Genomic DNA, 20071 nt, shown 5'->3' with positions numbered 1-20071 from the left:
CTCTCACAAAAATAAACAAACATTAAAAAAAAAAAAAGTTAAAATCATTACTATTGACAGCCTCTTCTCTGCTGTCATGCCAACCACCCCATTGCAGCATATTCAATAAACCTCTATCTCCTTAAAAAAAAGTAACTAAAATAAAATATAATAAAGTAAAATAAAATAAAACAAAATAAAATAAAATAAATTACTATTAAGAGGTACAGTCACCAAGAGTTCTAAAATGTAATAGACAAGTCTACAGCCCACTTGTTTTCTTCTATTTCATGTTTCTAAGTATCACATGAAGACCTGAATCCAAGAAGAGATTTCTGCATTACCAATATTCCTAATAGTATTTAGTGGTGAGTCACAATAGAATAGCTAGGGAAAAATAATTCTGGTTAAAACACTAGTTCTTAAGCTCTAATTCTCAAATGCAGCTAAACAATGCAATCGCCAGGTCCCACCTGCATTAGATTCTGATTTGGGCTTGGCATAGGATTTTTAAAAGTTCACTCAAATAATGCTATTGTGCAGCAAAGCCTGAAAACCACTGTGTTAGAAGATTTGTCTTATTTTAAAAGCCCAGGAATTCTCTTTCTAGCTAATTTATCCCATAAATGATTATAATAAATGTATGCTTAAGCAAAACATTTATATTTAAGTAAATAACAACTACTTGAGCAGTAATCATGAAAATAATCATTAGAATGGCTGACACAGGGATAGTTATAGTGTCACAAAAAGCCCTCTAAAAGCCTGAGGTCTGCTGAATGTATACAATCTCTTCTGTCCTTGAGCATTTACCATCACAACTCTGAAACAGCATTTACCATCCTGACAATGAGTAAACGGTTTTAACTTTTTTTTTTAACGTTTATTTATTTTTGAGACAGAGAGAGACAGAGCATGAACGGGGGAGGGTCAGAGAGAGGGAGACACAGAATCTGAAACAGGCTCCAGGCTCTGAGCTGTCAGCACAGAGCCCGACGCGGGGCTCGAACTCACGAACTGTGAGATCGTGACCTGAGCCGAAGTCGGACGCTTAACTGACTGAGCCACCCAGGCGCCCCAGTACACGGTTTTTAAATACTAACAACTCCAGGGGTGCCCGGGTGGCTTGGTTGGTTGATCATCCACCTCTTGATTTCAGCTCAGGTCATGATCTCAGAGTCACAGGATGGAGCCCCATGTCAGGCTCCATGCCGAACATGGAGGCTGAGATTCTCTCTCTCTCTCTCTCTCCCCCCCTCTCCCCAACTCATGCGTGGGGCTCTAAATAAATACATACATACATGTGTACATACATACAACTCTACAATCGGGGACTCTAACACATATATTTTAATCTAAGGAACATTTTATTAATGTCTACCGAGAGGAATAGACAGAAAACAGTCAAGAAAGTAAATAAGTAACACAGAGAAAACTAAGCTACTACAAACACACTCCCAAATATAGAATGCAAATTACAAATAACTCAAGATATTTTGCATGTGGTCTTACTCATCTTTGCATCTCAGCAGGAAACACACAGCTTGCAAACAGGTAGCATTGATCAATGTGTGTTGAACATCCAATTTCCACTCCATCTTCTAATCTATCCAATAAGCATTTACTATGTGTGTAACTCTAATGATACAAAAATATTCAAGATGTTATCCCTGTTCAAAAGTAGTTTACTCCAGCCAGAGACAAATCTACCTCCCTCACCAATCCATCCTTGCAAAAACAAAGCCAACTAAAATTAAAATAAGATTTAGATTTCAAGATCCCAGACACATCATTTTGCTTCTCTTTGCCAAATCTGTATTTTGAGAAACTGAAGTGAGAAGTGGCCATCGACAGGGACAGGCGGACACAGATGATGAAGAGCTGAACTGGTTTCCCTCCTAATGTTGTCAGTTATTCAGGTCAGGCAACCTGTTCTCTTTGAGTCAAGAAAGCACAGGCTTCATGGGTGAAACTGAGTTTCCCTAGTGGCACAACTGAATGCCAGCCTTGCCTAAGGAACCAGGTTTCACCACAGCAGGTGGAACTTGCCCCACACTTGCCCCAACTGGTTAAGCATCCCCAGGTCCAAATGTAGAAGAGCCCAGAATAACGGCATAGTCCTTCCTGTTCCACCTTTTGCTATGAGAACCAGAAGCTGAGTGACAAAATCTTGAATTCACAGAGCTCCTGTGATAGTCCCAGGCTATTATACTCCCTATTGGGAAGGCAGCAGTTACCTGCATGAATCATTGATCCCTACACAGCGCTGAGTAATCAATCCCTGGCACGTCCTCTGTTGTTAACAATAATAGAACAGAACTAATGTTAAACGACACCTAGAAGATTAATATAATTGGTATCAAAGGTCACATCAGACAGGTTCTAAATGTCTCCTATGTCCAAATGTTCATCGTAGTTGTAACTTTAGGAGCAAAGCATAAAAATTTTTAAAATCAAGGTATCTTCATTTTGATGGAATCAGAGATATATTAATTCAACCTAATTAAACAAATGTACACCGAATGAATAAGGGACCATTCCACACCATGATATAAATAAGAACAAGGCACTGGTTTTGCTTTCAAAATGTTTACAATTCCCATGATCTATGGAATTTCCTTCATTTTCACCGGAACAAAAAGCAGAAGTGGCAGCAGCTAGCAATTGCTATGCAGTCTAATGCACCTAATTATACCAAGTAGGTTTCCAACAGCCCCAGAAGTCCCAACCTTCTAAAACACTGTCTTGGGAGTAGGATTCCAACCTGACCAACCATTCCCACTGAGTATTACACACAGTGCCAGGTACTGCTGGTAGGCTTCAGAGACACAAGAGCATAGTATTAAGACCCACTTTTTCTTCTCAAGGAGCTCCAAGTTGTTTGAATATTCCCAATCTCTTAGCAAAGATGATCAGTCTCAGATATGGCAAGATAAAGTATGCAAAGGGGCGCCTGGTTGGCTCAGTCAGTAGAACATGCAGCCCTTGATCTCGGGGTTGCATGTGAACCCCACACTGGGTGTAGAGATTATTTAAAAATAAAGTCTTAAAAAAAATGCAAGCAAAGGGAAACTTACCTTTAATTTCTCCAGCCCGTGCTTTTTTGTAGAGTCCTTTAACATCCCTCTGTTCACAAACATGCAGAGGAGCATCAACAAATACTTCAAAAAACGGTAAACTTGCACCCTCATGAATTTGCCTTGCATTGTTGCGATCCTTAGAAAAAAGATGTAGAGAAACATAATAAAAGGTGCTCATACGAATCAAAGGTACTCTAAATGATCAAGGTTGAGTAAAAGTGCTTTATCAGCTGAGGCAGTGGAAAATTAAATATTAGACAAAACTTAATTTATATTTTAAAATATAAACAAAAAAAATTTAACCCAAGAAACTATTTCTTCATAACGATTTTAAAATTTGATATTCTAAAAATCCAAGATATTGGGGAGTTCCAGGAGGGAAAACAACAGATGCCCCGTAAAAACTTTCACCTAAATTTTACAGGGAACCACAGTCAAAGCCCAGCCTGAATGCAGGTGCCATCAGGCCTCTCATAACATGTTCAATCTTAGCCTGAGCCTGAGTCCATTCAGAGTCCTCAAGGTGGTTTATCTCCTTGCCAAATACAAGGTCCTGCGACCACTTCTCATCTCTAGCACTCCCAAAACTTTACTTTTCTGTCCTGCCCCGAACCCCCCAACTCTCTGGTAATCACCTTCACTGCTCCAGAACAGTTTCCTAAGTCAACCTCTTCTTTCTGTCTAAGCTAAAACTGTCTCCCCCTTAAGATCCACTCATCTTTCCATACTCAAGGCCAACTCCACATTCATATGCTAGACACAAGCAGTGCCAACATTTCCAAAGCCAGCCCTGCAACTCCCGCCACTCTATCCCCACACAGCTCATTTTACCATTCACATTTATGGCCCCTACTTCCACTGTCACTACTCTCCTCTTCCGCATTTCAAAACGAAGATCCGCAGGCACGAATGCTCTCAATCTCCTCTTAGCCATATAAATGTATCCACATGCCCAGCAACCTTTGTCTCCCTCACTCCTGCTACTCCTTCCTCCCTTTGAATCCCAGAGCCACCCCTCTAATGGACCTTCCTCAATCCATTTCCCCCCTCCATCTGAAATCCTCTTCCTTCTCTGCCAGCTTTTTCCCCTGGCAACAAGTCACTTATCCATTACAAACAAGTGAACTGCGGGGGCATCTGGGTGGCACAGTCGGCTGAGCGTCCAACTTCGGCTCAAGTCATGATCTCACAGTTGGATGTTCAAGCCCCACATCGGCCTTGCTGCTGTTAGCAGGGAGCCTGCTTCAGAACCTCTCTCCTCCTCCTCTCTCTCTGCCCCTTCCCTGCTTGGGCTCTCTTGTGCATGTGCGCACACGCTCTCTCTCATATAAACGTTTTTTAAAAAAGTGAACTAGGGCGCCTGGGTGGCTCAGTAGGTTGAGTGTTTGACTCTTGATTTCAGCTCAGGTCATGAGCTCACAGTTTGTGGGTTCAAGCCCCGCATCCAGCTCTGCGCTGACAGCCAGAAACCTGCTTAAGAGTCTCTCTCTGCCCCTGCCCCACTCTTGAACATGCTTATACTCTTTCAAAATACATCAACATTAAAAAAAAAGTGAACAAATCACACAAAAATCCCTTAATCATAAGTACTCTTCAGCCTTTGAATTACAGGACTTTCTGCTGCTGTTCACACTACTAACTCTATATATTCCAGTGACGCTATTTCCTAATCATTCCTATGCAGGCTCCCATGGCTCCTCCTACTTCCCCATCCCTTCAACACTGGTGTTGCCCACAGCCCATTAGGAGCCCACTGCTCACATGAAGTCAGTCCTTGAGCACTTTCCTCAGCAGCCTTCACAGTGTTGACTACAACATATACACTAATGCTTCAGCCTGAGCCCTACCCTCTCTCCTGGAAGTAAACACACCTTTCCAACCTCCTCCTAAATATACCCACCAGGAGATCTCACAGGCACCTCAAACTTAGTATGTCCATAATGGTATCCACCCTCTTTTCTCCCCAGCTGACATCCCTGCCTATACTGCCCAAATCAAGGATGACAGCACTATTCACCCAGAATCCCAAGAGTTGTTCTGGTTCCTTCCCTTCGTTCCACACCCCACCCCCTCTGCCTTCTGCCACAAAGTCCTTCAGATTTTGCCTCTATTACACCAACCCAGTCTGCACGTCTTCCCTACTCCCGAGTTCAACCTCATTCCTGGTCAACTGCAACAACATGCTTTTAATCAGTCTGCTGGCTTTTAGCTTTGATCTGCTCAAAGCCATACCCTAACACTGTCCCTAGAATAGCAAAGGATGCAAATTCAACCATGTGGCTAACTTTTCAGAGATTCCCTACCACCATCAGGGTAAAACCCAGGCTTCTCAGGGAGAGGCATCAGGTGTTCTATACCTGGCCCCACCCTTCTCAGTCTTACACTAGATATTCTATTAATAATTAACACCTGGCTGTTACCAGGTGTTTGGACCTTAGGCCTTAGCTACCCTCCCTGCTCAAAACCCTCCACCCCTCTCTTCTGGCTAAAGCATGTTCTCCTCATAGCACAGTTCTGTGCTGACATCCTCCAGGAAGCCCAACCTGCATGCCCAGGCTGACGGAGGGCCCTTGATTCCTCTGGCTTCTCAGAATACCTGCTATATACCTATCATAGATCTTATTCTGATAGATCTTTCATTAGCTATAATAACCACAGCATGTGGTAGAATGATTAAGGTGTGACCTTAACTGATCCCAACTGTCCTTTTATATGAATGTATTTCCAAGTTTCTGTCCACGGCTCTCTTCCCATTCTATACAACTCTTCTATATACTCTATATATACTCAACTTCGACTGGGTTTTAATTAACAAAGTTAGTGATTCCTAAATCTATCTCAATTCTACACAGCTTTTCTGAGAACCAATTTTCCAATGACCTGCTTACTCTACTAGGATTTCTTTTTTTTTTTTTTTTTTTAATTTTTTTTTTCAACGTTTATTTATTTTTGGGACAGAGAGAGACAGAGCATGAACGGGGGACGGGCAGAGAGAGAGGGAGACACAGAATCGGAAGCAGGCTCCAGGCTCCGAGCCATCAGCCCAGAGCCTGACGCGGGGCTCGAACTCACGGACTGCGAGATCGTGACCTGGCTGAAGTCGGACGCTTAACCGACTGCGCCACCCAGGCGCCCCTCTACTAGGATTTCAAACCTAACCCACCTAAAATGAAATAGTCATCTCCTCCCTTCCCCTCCTGTATTTCCTAACTCAAACATCCCATCTTCTATTCAGAAAGAACCATCATTCGTGCTCACCCCAAATTCAACAATCAAGCAGGCACCAAGTCCTACCGATGCTACAGGCTTAAGAGCCCTCAAATAGGCCCCATCTTTTCCATTCCCATTGTTGCTGTTTGAATTCACTCTGAAAGCCTCCTCACCAGTCTATCTCCAGACCACTCTCATTCCAAGCTTCAAAGGTGACCTTACTAAAATGCAAACCCAGAGACAGCGTTCCTTAGAACAATCTCAAACTGTCAAGTTTTGCCCTATGGGGCAAAGTCCTGAGCAGTCAAGGTTCATCATCGAACCTCTGCGAATAACTCTAGCTTCATCTCCCCTCACATTCACCCTGCACGGCAGTCGTAACAAAGTACCTACAGTTCCCCAAAAGACCAGACTCCCCCACATTTCCATGCTGCTGCAAACACTGTACTATGTCTCTGTTAAAATAGCTTTCTCCCTCTGGTCTCAATAGTATGCTCTGATTCATCCTCCATCACTCATTTCAGGCATCATCTCCTCTGCGATTCTTCCACAGCACCTCTCATATACATTTACCTAATCACCTGCTTCAACATATTGTAACTGTTCACATCTCTATGATCCCACCAGACTGGCTAGGAACTATCAGGTTTATTTTCAGAACCAAGATGCCCAAGTTCAATGGTGACATAGAATAATACACATATCCTGTATCATATGGTTTGATGCAAATATCACAGATTTTGACATGACCTAAGCACAGTCCAAACCTCACTCTCTGTGCTTTTAGAAGTGAGAGCAACAAATTTCGCTCCGTACTATGGAAACAAGGGGGCCAAAAAGCAGATCAGTACATACTTTTAGAAATCCAGCTGACAGCTCTCCAAATCACGTTACTTTCTCCTCTTCTAAGAGTTGCAAAGATTTCCAGAATGTGCAAGAATATCAGTTGTTTCATTACGATGAAAACTGTTTATATCAAGGATTCAAGAACTCAAACAACTATCATTGTGTTACACCCTTCATGATCCAGTATACTTTAAACGGATGTATTGATGCTGATCCCAATGTTTCAGGCAAATGAAAAGTACTTAGTCCTCACAGGACCCTTTAGGACTCCTGCCATGGTTCAGTTAAGTGAATCTTTACAATTAACACTCCATCTGATACTTACCTGTAACTCTTACAGTTCATGTTTTATTTTGGCTTTAAAAAAAAAAAAAAAAGTCTATGTAACCATCCAAATTCATGATACAACACTAGAATTGTGCTATTATTTATATTTACTCAATACTTAGTACACACCAGGCACCATGCTGAAAGCTTTGAACGCATGATTTACCTAATCCTCAGAACAACACTGGGAGGTAGGCATTATCTGAGCTTAGGAAGGTCAACTCAACTGGCCAAGGTCATAACAGGCAGAGGTGAGATTCCAACCCATTGTTTCTGGCTCCAAAGTCCCTGCTTTTAACCACATAGTAATTCACCTGCTCTTTCACATCTGTACTATGCTGTCATTTAACAAACACTAAATATCTACTGTATTCCAGAAGCTGGGCTTGGCATCAAGATTATAAAGATAAAGAAGATGTAGTTTCAGCCTTCAAGGAACCAGTGGGGGTTAGAGGCAATAAAGCGTGGTGAGTAGGTATATGGATTCCAATGACATTGTCTGGGTGCCTTGCTCTACATGTACAGTGACCCTGGGTAATTTACACCTTTTTCCTCATCTCTGCCTTCTTCATTGGGTGAGAAGAACTACGTGAGTTCATCCATGGTATACAGCTGGCGTTTAATAAATGTTAGCTATTATTTTCATTACTACTCTGCCTTCTTCATTGGGTGATAAGAACTACGTGAGTTCATTCATGGTATACAGCTGGCGTTTAATAAATGTTAGCTGCTATTATTTTCATTACCACCACCACCACCACCACCACCACTACGACTGCTGCCACTATTACCACCGCCAACCAATGAACTAGCATTTGTAATAAAACAAAGGGTTAGGGCACAATAACAAGGGCACCAAAGACAGGTACCCCACAAAGGCTGAGGGAGAAAGGGAAGGCACTCAGGAGGAGGAGATGCCTAACCTGAGCCTGAAAGCACGAACAGGAGTCCACTGATGGCGAGAAGAGAAGGATCGATCGAAGGAGAAGAGTGCCTTCCAGGTGGGGAAACAAAAATCTCACGTGAGAAATGACATGATTTTTTAAGAGAACTACAAAACAGTGAATTAGTGCTAAAATAAGAGGAGGAATGTGATGAAAGAGGAGAGTGCTTCTGTCTGTGAGCAAAGAAGCCATGGTCAGGCACATGTTAAGAAACTTAAGACTTTCCCTGGGTGTCTGACACACATTGAGTATTCATTATACATTTATTGAGTTGAAAAGTCAAGCTTGAAATAATGTGGCCACTGGCTTGAGGTCAACAAGTTTGGTTATACTTTGGGAGGCAGGGGCAGTCATAACAGGTTTTATTAAAATGGAACTTACTCAGAAAGTCCCAGCACAAAAGTGTTGTAGGTTAATTATTTTAATTTGAATTTAGCTTCGAAGCATACATGAGCATTTCAATTACTTGTTTTGCCTGAGGCCATCTCACTCGATGATGTCAGAACAGCAATGGTACAAAAGCTACATACCTGAGTATAAGGGGATATAAAACTTGTGATGCACACTAAGCCAGCATCTGCAAACAGCTTAGCAACTTCTGCAATGCGTCGAACATTCTCTTCTCTGTCTTCAGGACTAAAGCCAAGATTTTTATTGAGGCCTTGACGGATGTTGTCACCATCCAAAGTGTAGCATGGGATACCGTGGCAAACCAAGTACTCCTCCAGAGCCATGCTCACTGTGGTCTTTCCTGCTCCAGACAAGCCTAAAATTCAATAGTCCAAGCACATTCATTTCATATGCAATGTTAGGAGACCACTTAGTAACAAAGAATTTAAATCACTGGCTTCATAACACTCATTACACATAGCAATCCCTCAGTAACATTTATCCCACATTTCTCTACAAGATTTAGATCTTAGCTACAAAAACATCTATAGTTTAAATAAAGTAAGCATTTATGTTTTTTAAATAAATAGACATTCACGTAAAGTAGTACATTTGCAGTTCAAATAGTTCTGAATTGTACACTTCAGGTTTACCCAACTTCTTTGTTTTTTGGGTTTTTTTTTTAACTTTTTTTAATGTTTTATTTATTCTTGAGAGACAGGGACAAAGCGTGAGCAGGGGAGGGTCAGAGAGAGAGGGAGACTCAGAATCCGAAGCAGGCTCCAAGCTCCGAACTGTCAGCACAGAGCCTGACATGGGGCTCGAACTCACGAACTAAAAGACCATGACCTGAGCTGAAATCAGACACTTAACCGACTAAGCCACCCAGGTGCCCCTGGTTTATCCAACTCCTAAAAAATGTTTCAGGGCAGCTACAACCACCAGCTTAAACTCCGTGATTATTTCTTTGCCCATTCTTCTCATTTCTTTCCCAAATAACTTCTTTCAGATATGGTGCAAAGTAAAATTTATCCTGCTCATATTTTGTCCACTGCTCTTTAGGCAAGATACGCAGCCTTATGGTCAGGTCCACTGCTCTCTGAATGCAAAACAAGCTGTCGTTATACAGGTTCTCAGGAAGCTTTATGGCCTCTTTCATATCATCATGTTCATAAATGGTTAACACCTCACATTAACCCCAGTTTATTGAACCCTGCAGCACTGTAACACCATTTTCAAATACCCTCTGGCCACTGGCCTGACGCGCAACAGCAGGCCTGCTGGCCATTTTACCCAAGACTGCAGCGCTGTATGCTCAAGTATTTGTTTTTAATAATTCCTGTCTGTGCCCAAAGGCATCCTAGAAATCACTCCGTTTCAGATATGCACTTTGTCCTCCTGTTAACACTACTCCAGAGCTGCATGCCAACTTAAAAACTGAGTTACATGCCCAACTTATTTCTGGTGAGGGAAGAAAAAGGACAAATGAAGCTATCTCTATATCCTAGGATGAATACCTCTCAGAGACAACCATAGATAAAAGTATCTGGGAGTCCAATTTAAATTAACCTTGAAAGAATATCCTCATTTCAACTCACCTTCCTGTATCAATGATGTTTATTCACTAAACAACAAGAAGGAAAAGGAAAGCATACATTCATGCAGAAACACGTGCCATCTTGCTGAGTATGTAATTACAGAATTCATAACTAAGGTGGTTACGAGGCAAGAGATAATCATGTATGGATTCCCCTGAAAGACATTATGAAGGTACAATTGATATGTTAAGAGAATCAATGGTGTTGAGGCACCTGGGTGGCTCAGACGGTTATCAGCTCAGGTCATGATTTCACGGTTCATGAGTCGGGCTCTGTGCTGACAGCTCAGAGCCTGGACCCTGCCTGGGATTCTTTCTTTGCCCTTCTCTCACATGTGCGCCCATGCATGTGGTCTCTCTCTCTCTCAAAATAAATAAATAAACTAAAAAAAAAAAAAAAAAAAAAGGAGGATTAATAGCATTATTTGCTTTATACATTAAAAACCTGTATTAGTTTTATATTAAAAAATTGTATTAAATAAAATAATATTAAATATTAAAATTAAATATTAAAAATTAGATATTATTAAATAAGTAAAATTAAATTAAAATTGTATTAATGAGCATAGCAGATATTTTCCAAAGATGCCCACAACAGAATTTCCGACCCTGCAAACTATTTGACAATGTGACATTGTCACTGTCACGTCAATAGGCAGAGTCTAATTCTCTACTCTTGAATCTGGGCTAGCCTTAGGACTCACCTGTTGCCAAAAGGATGTAGTGAAAACGACAATGTGTGACTTCTGAGGCTGGGTCAGAAAATACTACCTGGACACTCCGTTTGAGAGAAGCCCACTATTAATACCCTGAGGCCACCATGCTCAAGAGATCACTAGCAAGTGTTTCAGCCAGCTAAGCTCCCGGCTGACAAGCGGCATCAAGTGAGTTCGTGATCACGGACGCCAGCCAGGTGAGCCTTCAGAGAACTGCAACCAAGCCAGACATCAGGGCAAACCGCCCAGCTGAGCCCTCCGGAAGTCCTTACCCACAAAATGGGAAGTGAATTAAAATGGCTGTTTTACACCACTAGATCTTGGCTAATCTCTTACACAGAGACAATAACTAGAAAAAAGAGATGGAGACGGGGAGAAACAGGAAAAACAGTTTTCTGTTTTTTATTGTTTTTAACCACCAGTTGGACACTAAGCATCAGAAAGAAAAAAAAAAACGCTGAAACCGGAAATCTTAGACTTTTTATACAAAACAACCTAAATCATAATAAAAGTACCTATTTATACACACATATATATATTTTATATATATATATACACACACACACATACATACATATACATAGTTTGAAACAAAGTAAGAATAGACTACTGAAAATTTTAGTTACTGACACAGGAAGTTTCGTTGAAATTACAGTGAACACAGACAAAAAGACAAAAAGCTAAAGCAGTTAGAGAAAATTAGCAGATAATTACAAGACAGATAATCCAAAACTTAGATAAGGAAAATGTGTATACCCGAAGAAAAGAAACCAAATGTAGGAGATTGAATAATCCCCCATCTCCAATTCATACACATCTGGAACCTCAGAATGGGACCTTAGTGGTAAATAGGGTTTTTGTGGATGTAATTAAATTAAAACAAGGTCATACAGTACCAGGATGGGCACTAAATCCAGCGACTGGTGTCACTGTGACAGGGCCATGTGAAGACGAAAGCAGGAGACAGAGCACTGCATCTACAAACCAAAGAAGGCCAAGGACTGCCAGCAACCTCCGGCAGCTAGGAGAGAGGCCTGCAGCAGACTCTCCCTCAGGGTCTCCAGAAGGAACCAACCCTACCAAAACATTCATCTCAGACTCCCAGCCTCCAGAATGGTGAGAGAATAAATTTCCGCTGTTGGAAGCCTCCCTGTTGTTTTGATGTGATTTGTTAGAACTAGGATGGAGAGAATTAGGGCTAAGACCCCTCCTAGGTTATTGGAGATGGATCCGAGAATTGCGTATGCGAACAGGAAACATCGCTCAGGCTTAATGTGTGGTGGAGTACTTAGGAGGTTGGCAGAGGCGTAGTTGTCTGGGTCTCCTAGTACACCAGCCCTGGTAAACTAGTACGCCAACCAACGTAGAAATATAAAAGAAAGTTTATCTGGAGTACAATCTGAGAAAAAGCAAACTATGTTCCAGGAAAATGACAACCCACTCAGTACCCCAACAGATCCTGATTAAACTACTGAATTGTGAGAAAAAGAAAGAAATCTTTACTTCCGGGGCACCTGGGTGGCTCAGTCGGTTTTAGCAGCCAACTTTGGCTCAGGTCATGATCTTGGGGTTCTTGAGTTCGAGCCCCACGCTGGGCTCGCTGCTGTCAGCACAGTGCCGCTTCAAATCCCGTCCCCTCTCTATCTGCCCCTCCCCCGCTGTGCACTTTCTCAAAAAGAAAAAAAAAAAAAAAACAGAAAAAGAAATCTTTACTTCCATTTCCAAAAATATTGTCAAAAAAAAAAAAAACAGCAAAGGCTATAGAAGATTTGACAACATAATTAACAAGCTTGATCTAATGAGCATATCTAAAAACATTGCACGTATCGGGGGAATAGGTGTTCTTTTCAAAAAAAATTTTTTTTTTAAGTTTACTTATTTTTGAGACACAGGGAGAGACAGGGCATGAGCAGAGGAGGAGCAGAGAGAGAGGGAGGCACAGAATCTGAAGCAGGCTCCAGGCTCTGAGCTGTCAGCACAGAGCCTGACATGGGGCTCGAACTCAGACTGTGAGATCACGACCTGAGCTGAAGTTGGACACTTAACCAACTTAGCCACACAGGCACCCTGATGTTCTCTTCAAATATATATTTATGAAAACTGATTACATACTAGACCATAAAGCAAGCACCAAAAAATCTAAAAAACAGTATTTATAAGCATCATTAGTGGTAAGATAAATGGAATATACCACACTCAAGAAAAGGATTACCCAATATTCTAAAGATCAATTTTCCCCAAACTGACTTTTAGATACAATGGAATCCCAAACTAAATCCCTATCAAATTTTAGAGTTAAACCAATCACAAAGTTTATACAATAAAGCAAAGAGCCCCCCTGCCCCACCACCAAAAAACAGTCAAGATAGTCCTGATGAAGAATAAGGTAAGAGGACTTATTCCACTGGATTTCAAGACTTATAAATATATAGTAAGATAGTGTGGCAATCACAGAGGAACAGACCAGAAGAACAGATCAGAGAGCCCAGAAACAAATTCACACCTAGGTGGAAACCTGACATAACACAGTTGACACTGAGGGGAAAAAAAAAAAAGGATGCCCCTTCATCAATGTATGCTGTTGAGACAACTGATTATCCGCATGCAAAAAAAAGAAAATAGACCACTCCCTCATATACACACAAAAATCAACTACAGATGGATAAAGGGCCTAAATGAGAAAGGCAAAACTGCTAAAAGAAAATATAGGAAAAGAAACAATTTTTCAGGCTTCCAGATGAAAAAGGAAACCGCCTAAAAAGAAAAAAAAAAAAAAATCAAAGTAGTCTCACACTTCTTCACATCATTTAATACCAGATTAAAATGGAGTAATGCTTTAAGAATTCCAAAACATAGTATGAACCAAATATATATTTTATCTAGCCAAATCATCGTAAAAGACAGGCAGACATTCTCAAACATAAAAAGTCAAGAAATTCAGGGCTGCCTGGGTGGCTCAGTCAGTTAAGCATCTGACTTCGGCTCAGGTCATGATCTCATGGTTCCAGAGTTTGAGCCCAATGTCCGGCTCTGCACTGACAGCTCGGAGCCTGCTTCAGATTGTCTCTCTCCCTCTCTCTGCCCCTCCCCCACTCACACATGTGCGCACACTCTCTCCTCCTCTCTCAAAAATAAACATTAAAAAAAGAAATCTCAGGGAATTCAAAATCCAATGGAGGACTATCTTATAGAAACAACAACAGAACACAAACACTTAAAACTAGACCCAAAGAGAGAGCTCATGAGTGGACACACCATAATACAAGGATTGATGATGAACTGGTGGATATAGAATCAACTTACTTACAGAGCTCAAACAAAAAACAATCATGAAAATTTAACATTTGAGAACAGAATGTGTTACGAACGTAGACAATGGAAAAGTAACAATTTAACAACAACCTAAACTTAAGAATGAGGAGATGAGGGGCGCCTGGGTGGCGCAGTCGGTTAAGCGTCCGACTTCAGCCAGGTCACGATCTCGCGGTCCGTGAGTTCGAGCCCCGCGTCGGGCTCTGGGCTGATGGCTCGGAGCCTGGAGCCTGTTTCCGATTCTGTGTCTCCCTCTCTCTCTGCCCCTCCCCTGTTCATGCTCTGTCTCTCTCTGTCCCAAAAATAAATAAACGTTGAAAAAAAAAAAAAATTAAAAAAAAAAAAAAAAGAATGAGGAGATGAGAAGAATGTGAGGACAGGGTCTTCTTTCCTACAGAAACAATTAGACTTGTCTACAATTGAAGCATGTAATTAAAAACACACACACAGGGGGTGCCTGGGTGGCTCAGTAGGTTGAGCATCCCACTTCAGCTCAGGTCATGATCTCGCGGTTCGTGGGTTCGAGCCCCACATCGGGCTCTGTGCTCAGAGCCTGGAGCCTGGTTCAGATTCTGTGTCTCCCTCTCTCTCTGCCCCTCCCCTGCTCATGAACTCACACACACACTCTCTCTCTCTCAAAAATAAATAAACATGAAGAAAAATTTTTAAAAACATATACACACAGAAAATAGGAATGCTGCTTTTCACCCATCAGCAAAAATTTTAAGGATTCGTAATATCCATGTTGATGAAAAGACACTTGGAAATGGACCCTCTCCCACAGTTGGTAGGGGAGTAAATAGGTATAAAATTTTGGTGGTTAATTTTAAATACAATTAAATATTTTTAAATTAAATTTAATTTACAATTAAATACAAAATTTTAAATACAATTACTAGAAGTGAAAGAATCCGTCATTCTTATATGTTTATTTTTGAGATAGCACAAGTAGGGGAGGGGCAGACAGAAAGGGACAGAGGATCTGAAGGAGGCTCAGTGCTGACAGCAGTGAGCCCAATGTGGGGCTTGAACTCACAAACCACAAGATCATGACCCAAGCCTAAGTCAGGTGCTCAACCGACTGAGCCACCCAGGTGCCCCAAGTATCCATCATTCGTAAAGCCACCTCCAAGATCTAAATCAACTGACCCCCTCACCAGGCCGTGCTGGCTGACCCGAAGGGAGACTCTGGGAAAACCAATGAAAAAAACAATCAGAGGCCAAAGCAAAAATTCTTTTTTGTGAAATTCTTTATCACTGTTTCTCTTCATATCGTTTACATCATTAGCTTCTTGAAGGCAGAATCCAGGTCTTGGTGCATACAAAAATTTATAGAATATAACATAGCTATTAACTAGAAAGTAGTTTTAAGATGCATTCTGGTTTCCCCCTTTACTTCAATAGCAATTCTGTAAAGAACAAAAGGAATTACCAAAAGGAAATAGGTTATAATTAAGCAACGCTGCCAGGTACATGCAGTGATGTTCCAGACACACAAATAGCTCAAAATTTAAATAAATACCCTTAATCCTTGTTCAAGACTGTCTATAAACACTGCTTTTGAAATTAACTGGTTTATTTCTCTTGATCTTACCTGTCAGCCAAACTGTGCAGCCACGAAAACCACCTCTGGTCCCCACGACCTGACCCCTCTTGTTCCTGCTGACATGGTGAGCTTGATAGGTGACATTAGTTGCTCTCTGCATCCCCTGGAAAAAATTAAAAAAAAAAAAAAAGAATTCTGATTTACCTCAGTCCTTTAAAAAGTAAATACATATTCCTTGCTGTCACTATTCTATGTAACATGCCAAAAGCAAGGAAAAAGATTAAAACTAACAGTTTTCTTTATAGTACCTAAGCATGGTGTTCAGTGTTTTGCCAATTAATTTAATTAATAATTTAATCAACTCAGCTAGTTTAATATTTGATTTAATTAATTTAACCCTCTGAGCCACCCAGGAACGCAAAAACTCTTACTCCTGTGTTTTTACAAATGAAGATGTTAAACCTGAGAAAAGCTAAGCAACTTGCCCAAGTGCCAGTTAACAAGGGAGCAGTGGACTCCATAACCCAGTCTTCCACTCACTTAGGCCCTACTAGTATACCATGTGAACTAAACAGGGTCCCTACCCTCACTGAGCTTGCATCACACTGGGGGAGACAAAGCAGTAAAACTTGGTCGTATCAGAGCATGACAAGTGCGACTGTAAAAAATAAAACATGGTAAGCTGAAAAGAGACATCAGGGATGAGTACCTCTCTAGCCAGGACGATCAAGAAAGGCCTCTAAGAAGGTAGCATAGAAGCAGACTCCTAAACAAAGTGTGGAAGGAATGTCTGTAGGCATCATGAAATGCACAGTAGTAAGAGCTTTTGCGTTCCTGGGTGGCTCAGAGGGTTAAATTAATTAAATCAAATATTAAACTAGCTGGATTAATTAAATTGTTAATTAAATTAATTGGCAAAACATGAAATTCATTGCTTATTTCCACAAAAAAAAAAAAAAAAAAGGAATGCAATCATTTTCCCAAATATTCTTCAACAAAAATGGCATAAATTTATACAGGTCTCAAAGTATCCAAATGGACATTTCTCCAAGCAAAAAATACAAATGACAAAAAAAGCAGATTAAAAGATATTCGATATCATTAGCCACCAGAAAAATGCACAGCAAATCAAAACCACAAAGAGATACGTATATGATCCACCAGGAGGGCTATAATCAAAAAGACAGTAACAAGTGCTAGTAAGAATACAGAGAAATTAGAATCCTCATACATTTGTGGTGAAAATGTAAAATACTACAGCCACTTTGGCAAACAGCAGTTCTGAAAATGTTAAATATAGTTACCACGTGACCAAATAATTAAACTCCCAGATACTCACAAGAAAACATGTCCACACAAAACATACATACCTAAGTTCCTAGCAGCTTTATTGATAAAAGCCAAAAAGTGGAAACCCAATTGTCCACCAGTTGATAATTAGATAAAATATTTTAAAATTTACACGATATACCCACTCAATGGATTATCGGGCAACAAAAAGGAATGAAGTACTCAAACACGTTACAACTTGGATGAACCTCAAAAACATTAGGCTAAGAAGCCAGTCACAAATACCCATGTATGGTATAATTCCATTTATTGAACTGTCCAACACGAGAAAAGCTAGAGAGACAGAAAGCAGATTAGTGACTGCCTCAGGCTGGGAGACTGGAGGGCAGGGAGAGTGACTGGTAACGTGTAGAAGGATCTTTTGGGATTATTAAAATGCTCTAAAATTGATTGTGATCATGGCTGCAAAACTGAAAAATATTAAAAGCCATTTATGCATTTTAAACAGATAAATTGAATGGTATGCATATTATATCAATAACGTTTTCTATACAAAACAAAATGAATTAGAGTCTCTATTTTCTCTCCCTATGGAGCAAAACCATAATTAAGGTTTTTTTTAATAGCATGCCTTTACAAAATAGGTACGTGACAGCATCCTTTTTTGATAGGGTGTTTGTATTTGATACTGCTTATAAGCTCTTAACTTTTTGAGGCAGTTTTATTCATCATTCATTCAAAACTATTTACTGAATACATACTACATGCTTGACATTCCTCTAGGAATGAAACAGTTTACAGTACCAATAAAAAATCTCTGTCCTCTTGGGACTTTTATCTGGTCCTCACTCCTAGTGCAGTGGTTCTCAAAGTGTGGCCCCAGAAGAGCAGAATCAGCGTATCCTGGGAACTGTTAGAAATGCAAATTATTAGATCCTGCCTCCAGGCCAACTAAATCAGAAACTCTGGGGCAGGGCCCAACAATCTGTATTTTAAAGCCCTCCAGGTGATGACAATACAAGTTAGTGCCTGAAAGCCACTGGACTAGGGATGCCTAGGTGGCTCCTGTCCATAGAGTATCAGACTCTTGATCTGGGCTCAGGTCATGATTCCAGGGTCATTGGATGGAGCCCTGCAATGCTGAGCCTAGAGCCTCCTTAAGATTCTCTCTCTCTGCCCTCTCCCAGCCCCCCTGCCACTCCCCAACTCAAGATTCTTTTCCCCTTCCCCTGCATATTCTCTTTAAAAAAAAAAAAAAAAAAAAGTCACTGGTCACTGGAAGAGACAACAGGGGGAAGAAAGACCAAAATGATTAAGTAAATTATATAAGTTATGCAGGAATAAATATCAGAAAGGAGAAAAGTAAATAAAGCAAAATTGTGAAGAAATATCAGAGAAGTGATGTCCAGACAGAGTGGCTTCACCAAAAAGAGGACACTTAAGACCTGTGATGAGCTGGGGCGGTGGGGGGGGAGGTGAAGCACCTCCAGACAGAAGGAAGAGTGAGAACGCAGAAAAGTGAAAATGTGGACGAGGGAAATCTAGAGTGGTTGGCAGGCAGTCTGAACAACTCCTGTGAAGCCAACACTCATAAATTCAAAGCAATACCAGTCACTAGGACAGTGTTTTCCGCAGCCACATCAGGGACACAGGTTGAGGCATGTAACAGTCAAGAGTAGATCCAACCAGGGCTGTGGTTTGGCCCAGAGGTCTTAAAATGGGGAACAAACACCCTTGGAGGCATAGAAGCATGACCTTTGTAAAGGAATGCATTTCTATCCAGATCTTCAACTTCCAGATGTACTCTCTTCTAAAAATGGTCTGCCCGAGGCGCCAGGTCTCTCTTCCTACTTCCCCGCCAACGATGCAGGTACTCCTAGTGCACCAGACAAAGGCATCTCTGCCCTTCTGGGTCCTACCATCACTCATTGTGGAAAATCCTCTGAGGCCAAAGGGACAATCTGCCAATTCTTTTTAATAAGTACACCACAGCGGGGCGCCTGGGTGGCGCAGTCGGTTAAGCGTCCGACTTCAGCCAGGTCACGATCTCGCGGTCCGTGAGTTCGAGCCCCGTGTCGGGCTCTGGGCTGATGGCTCAGAGCCTGGAGCCTGTTTCCGATTCTGTGTCTCCCTCTCTCTCTGCCCCTCGCCTGTTCATGCTCTGTCTCTCTCTGTCCCAAAAATAAATAAAACGTTGAAAAAAAAAAAAAAAACTACACCACAAGAGTCACACCCCTCACCCACTAATCGTCTCATTAACAGATGGATTTCCAATAAAATTATATTATACATGTTCAATAATCACTTATGAAAAATTATAATATGGGTCACCCGACTTATTTCTCTTCAATAAACTAATGAAGCAAACATAACTTTCCAGCTCCACATTTCCAAGACCTTAAACAAAAACAAGGTTCCCCACACAGATATCCTCATCTCTTGAGGAGGGACACCTCTACCCAGAGGTCACTAGTTTCGGGCCCCAGCCAGGCGGCCTGGGGAGAAGGGGGTGGGGGGGGGGTGGTGCTACACAAGTCAGCTGCAAAACCTGTTTGACTCAGGTCATTTTGCTTTGGGATTTGTTCCATGTTATTTCGGTTTGGGGCAAGAAGAAACATGTATCTAATGAATTTTAATTCATTCTGGCCCTGTAAAATACCTCCTGCTTTCTTTTTAAATTGAGTAGAATGTATAAAATTACCTGAGAAGCTATAAACCAACCACTGAGGATGTGGCTGGGAGAAAATATAGGATAAGCAGAGATTGTCTGTTTTAATCACTAGAAAAGAATGTTACCTCAGGGTTTCTTGCCTCCCACATTTAAAAAAATTCTG

At 41.2% G+C, this 20071-nt stretch overlaps 1 protein-coding gene and 1 pseudogene across 3 annotated transcripts in view; both read right to left on the bottom strand.

Annotated features, from left to right (window-relative positions):
• Nucleotides 1-20071, bottom strand: part of PAPSS1 (3'-phosphoadenosine 5'-phosphosulfate synthase 1) — a 106687-nt gene that overhangs the window by 76230 nt on the left and 10386 nt on the right. For all 3 annotated transcript variants that reach the window (XM_040476672.1, XM_040476663.1, XM_040476680.1), the window contains exons 2-4: nt 15996-16110; nt 8917-9152; nt 3057-3195 (exon numbers count right to left, since the gene is read on the bottom strand). In XM_040476672.1, the coding sequence (XP_040332606.1) occupies nt 3057-3195; nt 8917-9152; nt 15996-16110 (490 nt within the window). The remainder of the gene's footprint in view (nt 1-3056; nt 3196-8916; nt 9153-15995; nt 16111-20071) is intronic.
• On the bottom strand, nt 9736-10649 carry LOC121031531 (cytochrome b-c1 complex subunit 7-like; annotated as a pseudogene).

This window comes from Herpailurus yagouaroundi, unplaced genomic scaffold (genome assembly GCF_014898765.1).
Source record: "Herpailurus yagouaroundi ecotype Mexico unplaced genomic scaffold, PumYag 28, whole genome shotgun sequence".
NCBI lineage: Eukaryota > Metazoa > Chordata > Mammalia > Carnivora > Felidae > Herpailurus > Herpailurus yagouaroundi.
This window is presented reverse-complemented; position numbering and strand designations above follow the sequence as displayed.